This window comes from Oncorhynchus kisutch, unplaced genomic scaffold (genome assembly GCF_002021735.2).
Source record: "Oncorhynchus kisutch isolate 150728-3 unplaced genomic scaffold, Okis_V2 scaffold800, whole genome shotgun sequence".
Classification (NCBI taxonomy): domain Eukaryota; kingdom Metazoa; phylum Chordata; class Actinopteri; order Salmoniformes; family Salmonidae; genus Oncorhynchus; species Oncorhynchus kisutch.
Window position 1 is genome coordinate 92357 of NW_022262745.1, and position 14396 is coordinate 106752.

The window sequence follows — 14396 nt, forward strand, 5'->3', positions numbered from 1 at the left end:
TTTGGCCAGGTTTGGATTTGATTTTCTTTAGGAAACCATTTATTGTAGTCTGGATTGTGGATAGAAAAACCTGACTATCAGCTTCCACGTCTGTATAGGACAAGAGATCATTCCAGTTTATTCCCTTAATTGCGTTTTCAAAATAGTTTAATTCACTCTTAGGTATTCTTAGTTGATCCGGCTTTCTAACAGTAGAGAGGTTAAACCTGCTCTTAGACAGCTTTCTGGCTATACGTGTCAGATTATGATCAGATAGCCCAGTATTTAGTCACTCTCTCTGGTTTATTACTGAGCACCAAATCAATCTGTGTTTTTGAGCAACAAGTCACCCTGGTTGGCCCTTTAACTAGCTGTGTAAGCTCAAAGGTATTGGTGACCTGTTTGAGGGTTTTCCTACAAGACTTGTCTTCATAAATAATTTTAAAATCTCCCATTAAGATGACCTCTTTCCCAAAATCACATTCCCTAAGCATGTTATTAAACTGATCAAAAAAGACACTTTTGGTGGAAGGTGGCCTACACATTCCAATAAGGGTGACACACTGAACTCTGTCTGAGAAGTAGTTGGTAAACCAGGCGAGGCAATCATTTGAGAAACCAAGGCTGTCGAGTCTGCCAATAAGAATGTGGTGATTGACAGAGTCGAAAGCCTTGGCCAGGTCGATGAATACGGCTGCACAGTAATGTCTCTTATCGATGGCGGTTATGGTGTCGTTTAGAACCTTGAGCGTGGCTGAGGTGCCCCCATGACCAGCTCTGAAACCAGATTGCATAGCGGAGAATGTACGGTGGGATTCGAAATGGTCATTAATCTGTTTGTTGACTTGGCTTTCGAAGACCTTAGAAAGACAGGATAGGATAGATAGTCTGTAGCAGTTTGGGTCTACAGTGTCACCCCCTTTGAAGAGGGGGATGACCGTGGCAGCTTTCCAATCTTTGGGGATCTCAGACGATACAAAAGAGAGGTTGAACAGGCTAGTAATAGTGGTTGCAACAATTTCGGCAGATCATTTTAGAAAGAGAGGGTCCAGATTGTCTAGCCCGGCAGATTTGTAGGGGTCCAGATTTTGCAGCTCTTTCAGAACATCAGCTATCTGGATTTGGGTGAAGAAGAAATGGTGGGGGCTTTGGCGGGTTGCTGTGGAGGGTGCCGGGTAGTTGACCGGGGTAGTGGTAGCCAGGTGGAAAGCATGGCCAGCCGTAGAGAAATGCTTATTGAAATTCTCAATTATAGTGGATATATCGGTGGTGACAGTGTTTCCTAGCCTCAGAGCAGTGGGCAGATGGGAGGAGTTGCTCTTATTCTCCATGGACCTTACAGTGTCCCAGAATTTTTTGAGTTAGTACTACAGGATGCAAATTTCTGTCTGAAAAAGCTAGCCTTAGCTTTTCTAACTGCCTGTGTATATTTGTTCCTAACTTCACTGAAAAGTTGCATATCACAGGGGCAATTCGATGCTAATGCAGAACGCCATAGGATGTTTTTGTGCTGGTCAAGGGCAGACAGGTCTGGAGTGAACCAAGGACTATATCTATTCTTAGTTCTACATTTTTTGAATGGGGCATGCTTATTTAAGATGGTGAGGAAAGCACATTTAAAGAATAGCCAGGCATCATCTACTGACGGGATGAGGTCAATGTCATTCCAGGATATCCTGGCCAGGTCGATTAGAAAGGCCTACTCGCAGAAGTGTTTTAGGGAGCATTTGACAGTGATGAGGGGTGGTCGTTTGGTCGCAGACCCATTACGGATGCAGGCAATGAGGCAGTGATCGCTGAGATCTTGATCGAAAACAGCAGAGGTGTATTTAGAGGGTGAGTTAGTTAGGATGACATCTATGAGGGTGCCCGTGTTTACGGGTTTGGAGTTGTACCTGGTAGGTTCATTGATAATTTGTGTGAGAGGGCATCAAGCTTGGATTGTAGGATGGCCGGGGTGTTAAGCATGTCCCAGTTTAGGTCACCTATTAGCACAAGCTCAGAAGATAGATGGGGGCAATCAATTCACATATGGTATAGAGGGCACAGCTGGGGGCAGAGGGAGGTCTATAGAAAGTGGCAACAGTGAGAGACTTGTTTCTGGAAAGGTGAATTTTTAGTTAAAGCTCGAATTGTTTGGGTACAGACTTGGATAGTAATACAGAACTCTGCAGGCTATCTTTGCAGTAGATTGCAACACCGCCCCATTTGGCAGTTCTATCTTGGTGGAAAATGTTATAGTTAGCTATGGAGATTTCAGGGTTTTTGATGGTTTTCCTAAGCCAGGATTCAGACACGACTAAGACATCTGGGTTGGCAGAGTGTGCTAAAACAGTGAGTAAATCAAATTTAGGGAGTAGGCTTCTAAATGTTAACATGCATGAAACCAAGGTTATTACGGTTACAGAAGTCAACAAATGAGAGCGCCTGGGGAATGGGAGTGGAGCTAGGCACTGCAGGTCCTGGATTAACCTCTACATCACCAGAGGAACAGAGGAAATGTAGGATAAGGGTACGGCTAAATGCTATATGAACTGGCCGTCTAGCACGTTCGGAACAGAGAGGAAAAGGAGCAGGTTTCTGGGCACGATAGCATAGATTCAAGGCATAGTGTACAGACAAAGGTAAGGTAGGATGTGAGTACATTGGAGGTAAACCTAGGCATTGAGTAATGATGAGAGAGATATAGTCTCTAGAGACGTTTAAACCAGGTGATGTCATCGCATATGTAGGAGGTGGAACAACATGATTGGTTAAGGGATATTGAGCAGGGCTAGAGGCTCTACAGTGAAATAGGACAGTAGTGGCCAGCTATCACATTTGTTGCCAGCTATCATATATTTGTTGATGTAAAGAGCGTGGGGCCTAGGATTGAGCCTTGGGGTACTCCTTTGGTGACAGGGAGTGGCTGAGGCTGTCTGACTTTATACACGGCACTCTATGAGAGGTAGCTAGCAAAGTGTTAGTGAATGTTATGTGTTTTCTCCAGGATCTACTGTGGTGGTGGTCTGCAGGGCTGGCCTGTCCTCTGAATCTGACCAATTATACTGGCTGGAAAACAGATCTTTTGTGGAGGACAACCAGACGACCCTACCAGTGTTTTATAACGTTTCACAGTGAGTACACTCACTACAGAACAGACCTGGGTTCAAATACTATTTAAAATCACTTAACATAACACACTTGACTGTTTCTCCAGAGAGAATGACCATCACCAGGCATCGCTGGTGATCAGTCAGGTGTCAGAGGAGCAGCTGAGGAACACATACACCTGTCAACTGGATTCTTCATCTGGGAACGACAAGGTCTCCATCACCTTCCAACAGAAGAGTAAGTCAAGCAGCCTCTTAAAGGGACATCTTAGCTTTCCAATCATCTAAAATATTACAGAGTCTGCCTTTATCAAACTCTACTGGTCATTTCACAGAATCCTCTCTTCTGCTCTTAGGTTACCATGACATTTAATCAATAAGATATTATCTCTTCTGCTCTTAGGTTACCATGACATTTAATCAAGAAGATATTATCTCTTCTGCTCTTAGGTTACCATGACATTTAATCAATAAGATATTATCTCTTCTGCTCTTAGGTTACCATGACATTTAATCAATAAGATATTATCTCTTCTGCTCTTAGGTTACCATGACATTTAATCAATGAGATATTATCTCTTCTGCTCTTAGGTTACCATGACATTTAATCAAGAAGATATTATCTCTTCTGCTCTTAGGTTACCATGACATTTAATCAATAAGATATTATCTCTTCTGCTCTTAGGTTACCATGACATTTAATCAAGAATATATGATCTATTCTGCTCTTAGGTTACCATGACATTTAATCAATAATATATTATGATCTATTCTGCTCTTAGGTTACCATGACATTTAATCAAGAAGATATTATGATCACTTCTGTGTGAAATGATGATGATTTTCTGTGATTTTTTTTTCTCTCCAGTTTCTCTTTCTGCTGTACAGTAACAGCGGTTTGATATAACCAGGTTTATGTGTGTGTGTGTGTGTGTGCGTGTGTGCGTGCGCGTGTGCGTGTGTGTGTGTGTGTATTTCATGTCACCCTTTAGGTCCACCCCAGTTCCACTTCCTGGTGCTGGGTATAGTGGGGGTCTTTGTCGTAACGGTGGTGGTGGTGACTGTTGTCTATGTCAAGCTGAAGGTGGACATCATTCTATTTCTCAGAGATGATCTGGGTTGGCATCATCACAACGTCTCTGGTGAGAATAACACCTAACGCCAAACATGCCAATGTCTCATGCAAACAGTCTCGTTGTAGATCGTGTTTCACCACATGATTTGGATGAATTGTGTTAGTTTCAAATGGGATGTGTAACAACGCCTATGTACTGTGTTATAATGCCTATGTACTGTGTTATAATGCCTATGTGCTGTGTTATAATGCCTATGTGCTGTGTTATAGTGCCTATGTGCGGTGTTATAATGCCTATGTACTGTGTTATAATGCCTATGTCCTGTGTTATAATGCCTATGTGCTGTGTTATAATGCATATGTGCTGTGTTATAATGCCTATGTGCTGTGTTATAATGCCTGTGTGCTGTGTTATAATGCCTATGTGCTGTGTTATAATGCCTATGTGTTGTGTTATAATGCCTATGTGCTGTGTTATAATGCCTATGTGCTGTGTTATAATGCCTATGTGCTGTCTTATAATGCCTATCTGCTGTGTTATAATGCCTATGTGCTGTGTTATAATTCCTATCTGCTGTGTTATAATGCCTATGTGCTGTGTTATAACTTGCCTGAATGGTGTGTTTCAGATGGGAAGCGTTACGATGCCTATGTGTTGTGTTATAAGAGTGACACAGAGTCAGGTGTCAGTGAGGAGGACAGGCGTCAGGTGGAGGAGGTGCTGGAGGAGCAGTATGGTTACAGCCTGTGTCTCTACGACCGTGACGTGCTCCCTGGGGAGGGTGAGTCAGTCCACTGTCCTCACATTTCTCCTCATACTGGTGTGTGTGTGTGTGTGTGTGTGTGTGTGTGTGTGTGTGTGTGTGTGTGTGTGTGTGTGTGTGTGTGTGTGTGTGTGTGTGTGTGTGCGTTTGTGTATGCACTGTTCTTCTACCTCTACCTGTTTCTCTACCTGTTCCTCTACCTGTTCTTTTACCTCTACCTGTTCATCTACCTCTACCTGTTCCTCTACCTGTTCCTCTACCTGTTATTTTACCTCTACCTGTTCCTCTACCTCTACCTGTTCCTCTACCTCTACCTGTTCCTCTACCTGTTCCTCTACCTGTTCCTCTACCTGTTCCTCTTCCTCTACCTGTTCCTCTTCCTCTACCTGTTCATCTACCTCTACCTGTCCCTCTACCTCTACCTGTTCCTCTACCTCTACCTGTCCCTCTACCTGTTCCTCTACCTCTACCTGTCCCTCTACCTCTACCTGTCCCTCTTCAACCTGTTTCTCTACCTGCACCTGTTCCACTACCTATACCTGGTCATCTACCTGTTCCTCTACCTGTTCCTCTACCTGTTCCTCTACCTGTTCCTCTACCTGTTCCTCTACCTGTTCCTCTTCCTCTACCTGTTCCTCTTCCTCTACCTGTTCTTCTACCTCTACCTGTTCCTCTACCTCTACCTGTTCCTCTACCTGTTCATCTACCTCTACCTGTTCCTCTGCCTCTACCTGTGCCTCTACCTCTACCTGTTCATCTACCTCTACCTGTTCATCTGCCTCTACCTGTTCTTCTACCTCTACCTGTTCATCTACCTCTACCTGTTCATCTGCCTCTACCTGTTCCTCTACCTCTACCTGTTCCTCTACCTCTACCTGTTCCTCTACCTGTTCATCTACCTGTTCCTCTACCTGTTCCTCTACCTGTTCATCTACCTTTACCTGGTCATCTACCTGTTAATCTACCTGTACCTGTTCCTCTACCTGTTCCTCTACCTCTACCTGTTCCTCTACCTGTTCCTCTACTTCTACCTGTTCACCTACCTCTACCTGTTCATCTACCTGTACCTCTACCTCTACCTGTTCCTGTTCCTCTACCTGTTCCTCTACCTCTACCTGTTCCTGTTCCTCTACCTTTACCTGTTCCTCTACCTGTTCCTCTACCTCTACCTGTTCCTCTACCTGTTCCTCTACCTGTTCTTCTACCTCTACCTGTTCCTCTACCTCTACCTGTTCTTCTACCTGTTCCTCTACCTGTTCATCTACCTGTTCCTCTACCTGTTCTTCTACCTGTTCCTCTACCTGTTCTTCTACCTGTTCCTCTACCTGTTCCTCTACCTGTTCATCTACCTGTTCTTCTACCTGTTCCTCTACCTGTTCATCTACCTGTTCTTCTACCTGTTCCTCTACCTGTTCCTCTACCTGTTCATCTACCTGTTCATCTACCTGTTCCTCTACCTGTTCTTCTACCTATACCTCTACCTGGTCTTCTACCTGTTCCTCTACCTGTTCATCTACCTCTACCTGTTCCTCTACCTGTTCCTCTACCTGTTCCTCTACCTCTACCTGTTCCTCTACCTCTACCTGTTCCTCTACCTGTTCCTCTACCTGTTCCTCTACCTGTTCTTCTACCTCTACCTGTTCTTCTACCTCTACCTGTTCCTCTACCTGTTCCTCTACCTGTTCACCTACCTCTACCTGTTCATCTACCTGTACCTCTACCTCTACCTCTTCCTCTACCTGTTCACCTACCTCTACCTGTTCATCTACCTGTACCTATACCTCTACCTGGTCTTCTACCTGTTCCTCTACCTGTTCATCTACCTCTACCTGTTCATCTACCTGTACCTGTTCCTCTACCTGTTCCTCTACCTGTTCATCTACCTCTACCTGTTCCTCTACCTCTACCTGTTCTTCTACCTGTTCTTCTACCTGTTCCTCTACCTGTTCCTCTACCTGTTCCTCTACCTGTTCTTCTACCTCTACCTGTTCTTCTACCTCTACCTGTTCCTCTACCTGTTCCTCTACCTGTTCACCTACCTCTACCTGTTCATCTACCTGTACCTCTACCTCTACCTGTTCCTCTACCTGTTCACCTACCTCTACCTGTTCATCTACCTGTACCTATACCTCTACCTGGTCTTCTACCTGTTCCTCTACCTGTTCATCTACCTCTACCTGTTCATCTACCTGTACCTGTTCCTCTACCTGTTCCTCTACCTGTTCATCTACCTCTACCTGTTCATCTACCTGTACCTGTTCCTCTACCTGTTCCTCTACCTCTACCTCTACCTGTTCATCTACCTCTACCTGTTCATCTACCTGTACCTCTACCTCTACCTGTTCCTCTACCTGTTCACCTACCTCTACCTGTTCATCTACCTGTACCTATACCTCTACCTGGTCTTCTACCTGTTCCTCTACCTGTTCATCTACCTCTACCTGTTCATCTACCTGTACCTGTTCCTCTACCTGTTCCTCTACCTCTACCTGTATCTGTTCCACTACCTGTATCTGTTCCTCTACATCTACCTCTACCTGTCCCTCTACCTCTACCTGTTCATCTACCTCTACCTGTTCCTCTACCTGTTCATCTACCTGTTCCTCTACCTGTTCCTCTACCTCTACCTGTACCTGTATTCGTTCCTTTTCCTGTTCCTGAACTTGTTCCTCCATCTCTACCTGTTCCTCTACCTGTACCTGTTCTTGTTCCTGTACCTGTTCTTCTTCCTATACCTGTTCCTGTTCTTGTTCCTGTATCCGTTCCTGTTCTTGTACCTGTTCCTGTATCCATTCTCGTTCCTGTTTCTGTATCTGTACCTGTTCTTGTTCCTGTATCCGTTCTCGTTCCTGTTCCTGTTCTTGTTCTTGTACATTTTCCTGTATGCACTACTGTTCTTGTTCCTGTTCCTGTATCTCTTCTTGTTCCTGTACCTGTGCCTCTACCTGTACCAGTTCCCATATCCATTCCTGTTTCTGTATCTGTTCCTGTACCCGTTCCTGTACCTGTATCTGTTCCTGTACCCATCCCTGTTCCTGTTCCTGTTCCTGTATCCGTTCCTGTACCTGTTCCTGTATCTGTTCCTGTTCTTGTATCTGTTCCTTTTCCCATTCCTGTACCTGTTCCTGTATCTGTATCCGTTCCTGTACCTGTTCCTGTATCTGTTCCTGTTCTTGTATCTGTTCCTTTTCCCATTCCTGTACCCGTTCCTGTTCCTGTACCTGTTCCTGTATCTGTTCCTGTACCCGTTCCTGTTTCTGTTTCTGTATCTGTTCCTGTACCCGTTCCTGTATCTGTTCCTGTACCTGTTCCTGTATCTGTTCCTGTACCCGTTCCTGTTCCTGTACCTGTATCTGTTCCTGTACCCGTTCCTGTACCTGTATCTGTTCCTGTATCTGTTCCTGTACCCGTTCCTGTACCTGTATCTGTTCCTGTACCTGTATCTGTTCCTGTACCTGTATCTGTACCTGTATCTGTTCCTGTATCTGTTCCTGTATCTGTTCCTGTTCCTGTATCTGTATCAGTAAAGTATGTGCTCTGTGTTTCCAGCGGTGGCTGAGGCGGTGCTGGGGTGTATAGAGCAGAGCCGGAGACTGATCCTGGTGCCCAGCAGTCTGGGGCTGAACCCAGGGCAGGACAGCCAGTATAGTCTGCTCACTGGGCTCCATGCTGCACTGGTGGAACGGCAGACCTGGCTAATCCTCATCCAGACAGAGTCAGCCCCAGACAGCCAGGTAGTTATGCCTAAGGACGAGTTCTGCCTATGGACGACAGTTAGCTTTGTGTGTGTGTCCCAAATGGCACCCAATGTTATGGGCCCTGGTCTAAAGTAGTGCACTATAAAGGGAATAGGGTGCCATTTGGGATGATTCGTTGGTGAATGTGCGCTGTCCCTGTCAAATCAATTTCCCAAATAAACAGGTAGACCTGGAGCTGATGCCATGCTGTCTATCTAACTAAATAAACAGGTAGACCTGGAGCTGATGCCATGCTGTCTATCTAACTAAATAAACAGGTAGACCTGGAGCTGATGCCATGCTGTCTATCTAACTAAATAAACAGGTAGACCTGGAGCTGATGCCATGCTGTCCTTCTAACTAAATAAACAGGTAGACCTGGAGCTGATGCCTTGCTGTCTATCTAACTAAATAAACAGGTAGACCTGGAGCTGATGCCTTGCTGTCTATCTAACTAAATAAACAGGTAGACCTGGAGCTGATGCCTTGCTGTCTATCTAACTAAATAAACAGGTAGACCTGGAGCTGATGCCTTGCTGTCTATCTAACTAAATAAACAGGTAGACCTGGAGCTGATGCCTTGCTGTCTATCTAACTAAATAAACAGGTAGACCTGGAGCTGATGCCTTGCTGTCTATCTAACTAAATAAACAGGTAGACCTGGAGCTGATGCCTTGCTGTCTATCTAACTAAATAAACAGGTAGACCTGGAGCTGATGCCATGCTGTCTATCTAACTAAATAAACAGGTAGACCTGGAGCTGAAGCCATGCTGTCTATCTAACTAAATAAACAGGTAGACCTGGAGCTGATGCCATGCTGTCTATCTAACTAAATAAACAGGTAGACCTGGAGCTGATGCCATGCTGTCTATCTAACTAAATAAACAGGTAGACCTGGAGCTGATGCCATGCTGTCTATCTAACTAAATAAACAGGTAGACCTGGAGCTGATGCCATGCTGTCCTTCTAACTAAATAAACAGGTAGACCTGGAGCTGATGCCTTGCTGTCTATCTAACTAAATAAACAGGTAGACCTGGAGCTGATGCCTTGCTGTCTATCTAACTAAATAAACAGGTAGACCTGGAGCTGATGCCTTGCTGTCTATCTAACTAAATAAACAGGTAGACCTGGAGCTGATGCCTTGCTGTCTATCTAACTAAATAAACAGGTAGACCTGGAGCTGATGCCTTGCTGTCTATCTAACTAAATAAACAGGTAGACCTGGAGCTGATGCCTTGCTGTCTATCTAACTAAATAAACAGGTAGACCTGGAGCTGATGCCTTGCTGTCTATCTAACTAAATAAACAGGTAGACCTGGAGCTGATGCCATGCTGTCTATCTAACTAAATAAACAGGTAGACCTGGAGCTGATGCCTAACTGCTTCAATTTCATTTCCTTTAAAACTGCTTCAACTACTTTTCCTTTCCGAAGCTGACTAGAAACACTTTGTATTTTTGTGCTACATAAGCTCAATTAGTAATTGTAACCTTAACACAACACCTAGTGATCTTGTTCAAGGGGTTCGGATCTCTTGGTTTAACAACTAAGGTGTTGGGTTGGTAGTCGGTGGACCTCCGTTCAAGTCCCGGTCGGGGTTACCCCCCCCCCAAAAAAAAAATTCACTACATTATTCTGTAAACGTTTTAGGTGGATCTGAAGCTGGACTCCCTCCCTGAGGCCCTGCGGCTGCTGGCCCAGTCAGGACACACCGTCACCTGGAGGGGCTCCCACTCCAAACCCCTGTCCTCAGCCTTCTGGAAGGAGCTGCGTTACCGTATGCCTGCCACGACCAGACGGCGCCCCCCGAAGGACGAGAGGACCATTCTGTGATTATATAGGCTCCAGGGCAGGGTTTGGGTTCAGTCAATTCACAAAGTAAACTCAAATTCAAATGATATAATGGCATCTATTTTCAATTATCTTCACCCCCAACCCTGCTCCGGGGTGAAGATGAGTGAAATAAATGCATCTAATGTGATTAATGTGCCATTTTTACCTGTAAGAGTGAAATAGCTTTCCTTCCAATGTAAAAAAATAAAAAGTTAAAAAGCAGCTTTCTGTGTTGGAATGGTGTGGGCTTACCCTAGCAACAGAATGGTGTGGGCTTACCCTAGCAACAGAATGGTGTGGGCTTACCCTAGCAACAGAATGGTGTGGGCTTACCCTAGCAACAGAATGGTGTGGGCTTACCCTAGCAACAGAATGGTGTGGGCTTACCCTAGCAACAGAATGGTGTGGGCTTACCCTAGCAACAGAATGGTGTGGGCTTACCCTAGCAACAGAATGGTGTGGGCTTACCCCAGCAACAGAATGGTGTGGGCTTACCCTAGCAACAGAATGGTGTGGGCTTACCCTAGCAACAGAATGGTGTGGGCTTACCCTAGCAACAGAATGGTGTGGGCTTACCCTAGCAACAGAATGGTGTGGGCTTACCCTAGCAACAGAATGGTGTGGGCTTACCCTAGCAACAGAATGGTGTGGGCTTACCCTAGCAACAGAATGGTGTGGGCTTACCCCAGCAACAGAATGGTGTGGGCTTACCCCAGCAACAGAATGGTGTGGGCTTACCCCAGCATCAGAATGGTGTGGGCTTACCCTAGCAACAGAATGGTGTGGGCTTACCCCAGCAACAGAATGGTGTGGGCTTACCCCAGCAACAGAATGGTGTGGGCTTACCCCAGCAACAGAATGGTGTGGGCTTACCCCAGCAACAGAATGGTGTGGGCTTACCCCAGCAACAGAATGGTGTGGGCTTACCCTAGCAACAGAATGGTGTGGGCTTACCCTAGCAACAGAATGGTGTGGGCTTACCCCAGCAACATAATGGTGTGGGCTTACCCTAGCAACAGAATGGTGTGGGCTTACCCTAGCAACAGAATGGTGTGGGCTTACCCTAGCAACAGAATGGTGTGGGCTTACCCTAGCAACAGAATGGTGTGGGCTTACCCCAGCAACAGAATGGTGTGGGCTTACCCTAGCAACAGAATGGTGTGGGCTTACCCTAGCAACAGAATGGTGTGGGCTTACCCCAGCATCAGAATGGTGTGGGCTTACCCTAGCAACAGAATGGTGTGGGCTTACCCTAGCAACAGAATGGTGTGGGCTTACCCCAGCATCAGAATGGTGTGGGCTTACCCCAGCAACAGAATGGTGTGGGCTTACCCCAGCATCAGAATGGTGTGGGCTTACCCCAGCATCAGAATGGTGTGGGCTTACCCCAGCAACAGAATGGTGTGGGCTTACCCCAGCATCAGAATGGTGTGGGCTTACCCCAGCATCAGAATGGTGTGGGCTTACCCTAGCAACAGAGTGGTGTGGGCTTACCCCAGCAACAGAATGGTGTGGGCTTACCCCAGCATCAGAATGGTGTGGGCTTACCCCAGCAACAGAATGGTGTGGGCTTACCCCAGCAACAGAATGGTGTGGGCTTACCCCAGCAACAGAATGGTGTGGGCTTACCCCAGCATCAGAATGGTGTGGGCTTACCCCAGCAACAGAATGGTGTGGGCTTACCCCAGCATCAGAATGGTGTGGGCTTACCCCAGCATCAGAATGGTGTGGGCTTACCCCAGCAACAGAATGGTGTGGGCTTACCCCAGCAACAGAATGGTATGGGCTTACCCCAGCAACAGAATGGTGTGGGCTTACCCCAGCAACAGAATGGTGTGGGCTTACCCCAGCAACAGAATGGTGTGGGCTTACCCCAGCATCAGAATGGTGTGGGCTTACCCCAGCAACAGAATGGTGTGGGCTTACCCCAGCAACAGAATGGTGTGGGCTTACCCCAGCAACAGAATGGTGTGGGCTTACCCCAGCAACAGAATGGTGTGGGCTTACCCCAGCAACAGAATGGTGTGGGCTTACCCCAGCATCAGAATGGTGTGGGCTTACCCCAGCATCAGAATGGTGTGGGCTTACCCCAGCATCAGAATGGTGTGGGCTTACCCCAGCATCAGAATGGTGTGGGCTTACCCCAGCATCAGAATGGTGTGGGCTTACCCCAGCATCAGAATGGTGTGGGCTTACCCCAGCATCAGAATGGTGTGGGCTTACCCCAGCATCAGAATGGTGTGGGCTTACCCCAGCAACAGAATGGTGTGGGCTTACCCCAGCATCAGAATGGTGTGGGCTTACCCCAGCAACAGAATGGTGTGGGCTTACCCCAGCATCAGAATGGTGTGGGCTTACCCCAGCAACAGAATGGTGTGGGCTTACCCCAGCAACAGAATGGTGTGGGCTTACCCCAGCATCAGAATGGTGTGGGCTTACCCCAGCAACAGAATGGTGTGGGCTTACCCCAGCAACAGAATGGTGTGGGCTTACCCCAGCAACAGAATGGTGTGGGCTTACCCCAGCATCAGAATGGTGTGGGCTTACCCCAGCAACAGAATGGTGTGGGCTTATCCCAGCATCAGAATGGTGTGGGCTTACCCCAGCATCAGAATGGTGTGGGCTTACCCCAGCATCAGAATGGTGTGGGCTTATCCCAGCAACAGAATGGTGTGGGCTTACCCCAGCAACAGAATGGTGTGGGCTTACCCCAGCAACAGAATGGTGTGGGCTTACCCCAGCAACAGAATGGTGTGGGCTTACCCCAGCAACAGAATGGTGTGGGCTGTCGTGGAATTATCAGAATTTGTTGGTAACATTTGTAAGATGTTTAATATTCATCAAATGTGTGTAAGTTACTTCTCATCAGAATGGTATTTTTGTGTCATTCTGATGTGAGGTTGCAGTTATCTGTTCTATGTCAAAACTAAGTTGCCTGGGCCGCTGAGAGGGGAGAGGTCAAAGTGTCATCATGTGTAAACATATCTTTTACTCCCTACCTTTCCCAGTGGGGAAAGGAGGGTTTGCAGTGTCTGGAATCATTCTATGCTCCCTCTTATGTTGTTTCTATCTTAACCTATAGCCTCACCCTCCTCTCCGTGAGTTTGTCCAGGAGGTTGTATTTTGAGTTGGTTGTATCTAAATGACAATTTGATATATGCCTGTTGATTTAGAGGATTGGTTTATGGTTCTGGGGTTTAGGAAAGGAGACAAAGCTGAACGATGAATTATGTCTATGCTGTCTGACTATGTGTATCTTTGCTATTAAAGGAACTCAGTTGCATTGTAAGGGGGCTCTGAGAGAATTCAGGGGGAGACACTGAATTTATCTGAGAGTCACAGGATTGTGATAAGAGCTCATATAATTAAAGATGGACTTTTATAACTAACTCTGACGTGTGTGTGTGGTTTGCTCTCATGATTTGGTAAATAGAGGACATTTCCACGACAGGGCTTACCCCAGCAACAGAATGGTGTGGGCTTACCCCAGCAACAGAATGGTGTGGGCTTACCCCAGCAACAGAATGGTGTGGGCTTACCCCAGCAACAGAATGGTGTGGGCTTACCCCAGCAACAGAATGGTGTGTGCTTACCCCAGCAACAGAATGGTGTGGGCTTACCCCAGCAACAGAATGGTGTGGGCTTACCCCAGCAACAGAATGGTGTGGGCTTATCCCAGCAACAGAATGGTGTGGGCTTACCCCAGCATCAGAATGGTGTGTGCTTACCCCAGCATCAGAATGGTGTGGGCTTACCCCAGCAACAGAATGGTGTGGGCTTATCCCAGCAACAGAATGGTGTGGGCTTACCCCAGCATCAGAATGGTGTGGGCTTACCCCAGCATCAGAATGGTGTGGGCTTACCCTAGCAACAGAACGGTGTGGGCTTACCCCAGCATCAGAATGGTGTGGGCT

General features: G+C 46.6%; 1 protein-coding gene across 4 annotated transcripts in view; it reads left to right on the forward strand.

The window, feature by feature from the left end:
• LOC116362160 (uncharacterized) overlaps positions 1–14396 on the forward strand; it is a 40834-nt gene that overhangs the window by 10514 nt on the left and 15924 nt on the right. For all 4 annotated transcript variants that reach the window (XM_031816453.1, XM_031816450.1, XM_031816452.1 and 1 more), the window contains 6 exons: positions 2969–3095; positions 3179–3309; positions 4064–4213; positions 4776–4928; positions 8460–8644; positions 10300–10478. In XM_031816453.1, the coding sequence (XP_031672313.1) occupies positions 2969–3095; positions 3179–3309; positions 4064–4213; positions 4776–4928; positions 8460–8644; positions 10300–10478 (925 nt within the window). The remainder of the gene's footprint in view (positions 1–2968; positions 3096–3178; positions 3310–4063; positions 4214–4775; positions 4929–8459; positions 8645–10299; positions 10479–14396) is intronic.